This window comes from Octodon degus, unplaced genomic scaffold, assembly GCF_000260255.1.
Source record: "Octodon degus isolate 3935 unplaced genomic scaffold, OctDeg1.0 scaffold00107, whole genome shotgun sequence".
Taxonomy (NCBI): domain Eukaryota; kingdom Metazoa; phylum Chordata; class Mammalia; order Rodentia; family Octodontidae; genus Octodon; species Octodon degus.
Genome location: NW_004524683.1, coordinates 2,697,508 through 2,704,445, shown reverse-complemented (window position 1 = coordinate 2,704,445; position 6,938 = coordinate 2,697,508). Strand labels below are relative to the sequence as shown.

Genomic DNA, 6,938 nt, shown 5'->3' with positions numbered 1-6,938 from the left:
TTGGTATTTAGAATGGGGGTACTTTTTCTTAACTTTTCTCCCATACTGCTGAGGTGAAACCTAGGATTTGAACACACAGCACCTGTGTGGTCACTGAGCTGTCCCCCACCCCCTGTTGCTTTAAGAACCTACTGGATTAGAAGGTTGTAGACAAGATTGTTTGTGTGAGACAGGAGGATAGTTCTGGGCAAGTAAGACGAAGAACCTCTTTCTAGTGTTTTAAAACTTGCAAGCTTTGGTAGCAATGGACTTTGACATTCTTCCAAGCTCAAAATGAATACTACCTGAAGTAGCCCACAAAGTTCAAGTAGAAGGAAAGACAAAAATGTGTTTTAAGGCTTTTACTTTTCTACCAGTAATGAGTATTTAACCAGTACTTTACAGAAGCATTTCCTTGTTAAAATTCTTAATTCTAGAATTTATTAAAAGTATAAAGATGATTTCTAAGATAAGAAAGAAATTAAATCCAAGGGCTCTCACATGCTAGATGCTTTATTTTTATGGCTTTTTAAAAGGAGCCTGAGGCAGGAGAATCTTCGTGAGTTTGAGACCAGCCTGGGCTCCCTAGTGAGTTCAAGGTCACCCTGAACTACACACTGAGATTGTCTCCAAAAAAAAATTTTTTTTCAACTGAGTATAGTGGCATGTACCTGTAATCTCAGTCCTCTGAGATTAACTTGAGTTCCAGGCCAGCCTGCCTACATAAACAAATTCAAGGCCAACTTGCACTACATAGTGGGACCATGCCTCAAAAAAAAAGTTCATTTCAGTGTATGTTTTCAAAACAGAAGCGAAACTATCGTAGAATAAATGTGGTATTATATAGGAAACTGCCAGTGTACAGGGAGAATGTAATTCAGATTCCATTGTTTTCAGTGAATGTAGGCAAGCTCTGTGCTATAAAGTGGAAATTGATCTTAGAGGATAATTCAAATCCCTCTAAGTTTTTTCACCATAGTCTATTGCAACCAATTTTGAAGTGCTGTTCTATAGCCATGTAATAGTAGAGCTGTGATAATAGCAGCTAACATACTGACTGAGAATGCCAAGGACATCATTTAAAATCCCCATTTAATTATCACCTCTAGTACTTTACACATGGAGAAACTGAGGTTGAATATTTACCTGCTAATTATAAAACCTTGAAATGAATATCTACAACAAGGATCTTCACAAGCATACTTATGATGATTAATAACTAAGGGATCACTCAAGTTTTAGTCATACAGACTGTACCTACAGTACAAAGGGTATTTAACAAGTTTATTACAACAATATGTAGTTTCTAAAAACTTACATGAATTTTAAAATTTCCATATGGGAAGAAAAATAAGTCTATATTGGCGAGTGCTAATGTGCTCCAACTTCCTTGTAGTCTACAAAATACTAATTTAGTCTAATTGCTTGCTTACACGCAGATCTATATATTGATTTATCTTTGACATATCAAGAATAAATATATCTGAATTATATAGACTGTAGGGAAAGACTTCATTTAACTTTTATTAATTTTTGTTTTTGTTTTTCTGTATTTTAGGCAAGGGTCTACAGCGTGTTCAGGGTCTCACTACTAGGTCGGACTGTAGTGATTCTGTTTACAGCCTCCCAAGTGCTGGGATTACAGGCACATGCCACCACGCCCAGTCTTAGTCTCTATCTCAGTGGGCTGGCATGGCAGGCCCAGGGATCGAACCCCTGGCCCCTGTGCCTGCTTGCAGGTGCTTTAAACTGCTGAGCTATTTGGCCAGTCCTCAGTTAACTTTTAATAACAATTTTTCAATGGAGCTTGTGTTTGTGTCTTTTACAAGTAGGTCATATATCCAACAGTGGGTGTTGTGCACCTCCGTTTATTCCAGAAGCCTAGCCTTCTACTTCCTCAGGGCCCTTTCCCTTTTATTTCTGACCAATAACAATAATGATTTCTTAATCTGCTTTTGATATTTAGGAACAAGTTCCAGTTCCAGTCTATCATCCAACACCTAGCCAGACTCGGCTTGCGACTCAGCTGACTGAAGAGGAACAAATTAGGATAGCTCAAAGAATAGGCCTTATACAGCATCTGCCTAAAGGAGTTTATGACCCTGGAAGAGATGGATCAGAAAAAAAGATCCGGGAGTAAGTTTTAATAAGTTCATTTATTTCAGAAGTCTTATCTTCAGATTAGCTTTGAAAAAATTTCCCTTTTCTCATGTGCAGTGATACCTCAGTTGTTGAACTCAGTTCCAAATTCATGTTTACTCCCCCATTTTGTTTAGACATCAAAAAGTATGAAAACTGGAAATATTTTTCTTATAAGAAATAATAGAAAACCAAATAATTGTCTCTGTGGTCCAAAAGTTAACACTTTTTTTTCCTAGTACCAGAGCCAAAAATTACACGTATAAATTCTTGGTTCCAGAGCTTTGAACAAATTTTGCAATATTTTCTTTCTTTAACTCTGCCAGTTTTCCTCCTAGCTTTATTACTGGTGTCATTCTGTTTAGCCACAGTTACCATATTTTACACAACTAAGTGCAAAAAAGCACAGTGAGGAATGTTTGAACATGCTAAACAACACTATATGTTGTCTGGGCAAGAGCAGCACCTGTGCTTAAGTATCACATCTTTGTGCGTGTGGCAAGACTCGACATATAACTTACCCTTAGCCTGTTCAGTTGTTTTTCAAGTTGGATTTTTGGTTTGATTATTCACAAAATTAAAAACACTGAGCAGATTTTTTTCAAACTTTGTTGTTGAAGTAGTGAGAAGTTCACGCTTAGAGCCATTCAATAACCGTGTCACTGTTCTTTGGAAATCTGACATTTACTGTGCTGGAGCATGTCAGTGAACATGAGAATGTTTAAATGTACCAATGAAGAAAAATTTGTATACAAAATGAATTGATTATTTACACTTGTCCATTTGGATAACAATTGATAGCTAAAAATCATTTACATATATGAATGTGAACTAGGACAAATGTTATAATTGGCCGTGTTAATTTTGCAATGTCATTTGGAAATATTTCAAGAATCTATACCTTTTAAGACAATAGCTATAGGGAAATATCCCAAAATGTGTACCAATCCCACCACTCCCCCAGCATGAAGCTCATTGCCCAAGGTATTTACCACAGTCTTGTTTGGGAGTGGGCACATACTACGTAACTGACCAACAGTACAGTAAGTTGTGATAATGAGAATACTTCACTAGGTTATGGAGCCATGATAAGTTTTTAGTGATATGTATGAGAGATCTGTGTCTTGTAAGATATTTTATTGAAGCCTAATAAGTTGAAGATAAAATTTTGCTTGTGTGGAATTTTTGTCCTTAAGGCTCATTATTGTCTTTGAGAATCCCTCCTGAACGGGCTGGCAAGATAGCTCAGTGGCCTAAAGTACTTGCTTAGGCAAGCACAGGGAACATGGTTCGATCCCTGGCACTAGCACCACATGCCACACTAGCCCTACCCCCAGGGTGGAATGAGCTGGCCACAAAAATATAATGGATAGAATTTAAAACGAAGAAAAGAATCCCTAATGAAGGATCCATTCTCCTTTGAGAATTTTCTAATAGCTTACCCAATACAGTCATGGTTTGATTTACTGTGTTAATATTTGTCACTACCAACATTTTTGTGCTAATACTTATGGTTGTACTCTATCTATCTAGAACACTGACCTATGAAGTGAAAATTCAAAATTGAGTTGATGAAAATAGCTTTAAGTTAAAGGAGCCTAGTAGGCTGCCGTTAAGGTTCTATTTTTGCATGATTTTAAAATAAAAAGTATTACTTCAGGATTGCATTAATAACTCAGTATTAAAAAAAACAAAGTTGATCTGATTGATGCCTTTCTATTTAAAGGATCACATGCTCCTGCAAATTTCTCGTATAATATGTAGCTGTTTTATAAACAGCAGTAAACTTGCATTTCTCTTTGCTCTATTTATTGCTCTTAAGCTCACCAAATTATGAGGGGATTGAAACAAGGGAATATAGATTGATAAATACTTAGGGAAAAACTCCTTTTGCACACTGTAGTAATAAAGTGATATTGTTCCAATATGTTGTTTGAAGTAACAGCATCCTTGAGTATTGTGGATAGGCTACTTATATAAAAATTCTTCCTGATTGCTCTCCCTTGTTTCTTATTACAGGTGTGTGATCTGTATGATGGACTTTGTTTATGGGGACCCGATTCGATTTCTGCCGTGCATGCACATCTATCACCTGGACTGTATAGATGACTGGTTGATGAGGTCCTTCACGTGCCCCTCCTGCATGGAGCCAGTTGATGCAGTACTGCTTTCATCCTATGAGACTAATTGAGCCAGGGTCTCTTGTCTGACTTCAAGTGAACCATCATTTCTGGTGGTTTTGATCTTTTGTCACTGAGCCCAAAGAGCCAGGGATTAGGAATTACGATCATGCACAAAAGTTTCCTTAAAATTCCTGGATGGCTGCAGATGTTGAGGAAAGTATGTAATATTTTAGAAACTTAGGGAGAAAAAGTAGGATGGTATTTTTATGTAAAGCCTTGACCCAGTGTTTAAAAAGATAATTGTATTTAGATCTTGTTATTGCTCCAGTACATAGGAATTGTGTAAAGTGTTACAGCAGCTGTTTATGTTTAAATTGTGTATGTTGAAGATTAGGAAAAAGATAGTGGTTATTTTTCCTAAATGAAATTATTCTTCTCCCTTCCACCCAGATTTCTTTTCTGAAGTTACTGGCATTTGGGTCAAGGTTTTATTAAAAGCTACATTTTATAACACTGGCACAAAAAAAGTAGTTTTAAGCTTGTTTGCACAGTTCTTTTTTTCCATTGGAAATGGAATTCATTGCCTTAGGTCTTTTAAAATAGTGTATTATTGTTGGGGCTGGCTCTATGCTTGAAAACAAGTTTATTTATAACCTGTTGTAAGTGCTATGTTCTGTTTGCAGTTAGGAAATGCAGAATTCAAAGTGATCTCCTAGCTTGTAAGCAAACTGAGATGCACTATCCCTTTTCTATAAAAAATGAGTTAATGCGTCAAGAAACCAACTCCAGAAAAGTGGTTTAATAGTACCCTTTCCTATGTGTTTAACTGTTTTGGTTGTTAATATGGTGATGATTGAAAGTCAGTGTAAATTTTAAATATGAATATTTCTGTTTATCGAGCTTGAATTATGCTACCATGCTTATGTGAAAATGAAGGTGGCGCCATGGTGAAATGTAAACAAGTAGTTTTTTAGTTATAACAGTTTTGATTTATTCTTTCCTATGACCTCCTTCCTTGTCTTGACCCATAGCAAAAGGATACTGCATCTCTCATAACTGTTGTGCTGAGGTTTATTGAAGTTATATAAATACATCTCAGTCTGTGTCTCTTGGAAAGGTATATATTAAGTCCTTCTAGATGACTGATAAGACTAAGCAAGGAAAAAAGGTAAATGTGTTTCATGTTTTGCACACAAATACAGAATTTGTATAACATGACTTCATAGTTGTGATCTCAAAAAAAGGAATTTCTCATTTAATTTTTCTTGCAGTTAATGTAAGAATACTCTAAATCTCTAAGCTTCTGAAGTGTTAGAGATGGTCTAGTAAATCTGTAGTAGTGTTTTATCCACTTAGCATGTGTTTATTTTTCCTTGTGTACTCAAAGGTGACTTATTTGTTCAGATCAGTGATATTACAGCTAAAAATCATTTGTAAGCAAAAGGAGAAGCAGTCTCTGCCTAACAAATTAGTTTCTTATTTTATATTGAGTTGAATATTTGAGTCTTAACACTTTTCTACATACAAAACAAGTTTCTGGAAGGTTCTTCATAATTGCATTATAGGAGAATTTAGTATGTCATTAGTACTTATTTGACATTCAGCTGTATTATGCATATGTTGGTTAATTTCCTTATGAGCCCCATGATGGAATGACTCAAAGTTGAATTTGAGGAAAAATTAAAAGAAACTAGATTATCAGGTTCTGTTAAATTGTTATATGTATCTTATTAAATTTCTGTTCGTTAATTTATATCCACCCAATTACATAAAGCAAATTTGGAGGAAACAGCTGAATTTGTGCAATATTTTCAGTAATACTTTTTTTTATTGTGTTTTCTACTTACACATGGTGTCTATATCAAGTATTATAGTGAATGTTTCTTTTTTTCTAGGTTGTCAAAATTGGTAAGTAAACTTCCATGTTGCAGTTAGTCTTTATTATAAGACTTCTTCCAAAGAAGTTTGGTAAATTTGAATGAACCAGAGTAGAACAGAATGCTTCTTTGATTTTAATTTTTTATTTTTTAAAGAGAGTACAAATTAAAATTAAAAAACTACAGATGATGCAGATTTTCACTTAAAGTGATATGAATTTCACAGTATTTGTTGTAATACGTAGTATTGTCTTCCAACCAGTTATTCATATTGTCAAATATATGCTTGTAAAATTGGAAGAAAAAAAGAAATGTATAACAAATTAAGAAGAGAAAAAGTACAATTGAAGAAAGGACATGAAAAAATTAAAGCACTAACTGCTTCTTTCCATAGACCAGCAGAAATGCACAGTATAGTTGTCCAAACTGTCCTGCTTACATACATAGATTTATCTCCCCCACTTCTCCTTCTGTCCTCCTCAATTCAGTAACTCTTTTCTTTTGAATAAGTTCATTCCCTTTTCCCAGTATCTATTGTATCCTTCAGAGTCCACTTTTCTCTTTCAGGTTCTGACACTAAGGAGACAATACAATGTTTGCACATGTGGGTCAGATTTATTTCACTTAAGAGTATGTTTTCTAATTGAGTCCATTACCAACAAAAGACTCAAACTTACCCTGTTTTATAGCTGAATAATATTCCATTGTGTAAAGAAGTACCATATCTCCGTTATCCATTTTTCAGTTTATGGGCATCTGGGTTGTTTCCAGGATTTTAGCTATAACAAATTTCACTGCTATAAATATGGGTGCACATATA

General features: G+C 35.0%; 1 protein-coding gene across 1 annotated transcript in view; it reads left to right on the top strand.

Moving 5' to 3' along the window:
• Positions 1–6,296, top strand: part of Rnf11 (ring finger protein 11) — a 39,390-nt gene extending 33,094 nt beyond the window's left edge. The window contains exons 2-3 of the mRNA XM_004639138.2: positions 1,946–2,115; positions 4,138–6,296. Coding sequence (XP_004639195.1) covers positions 1,946–2,115; positions 4,138–4,309 — 342 coding nt within the window. The 3' untranslated portion in view covers positions 4,310–6,296. The remainder of the gene's footprint in view (positions 1–1,945; positions 2,116–4,137) is intronic.
• Positions 6,297–6,938: the final 642 nt, after the last annotated feature.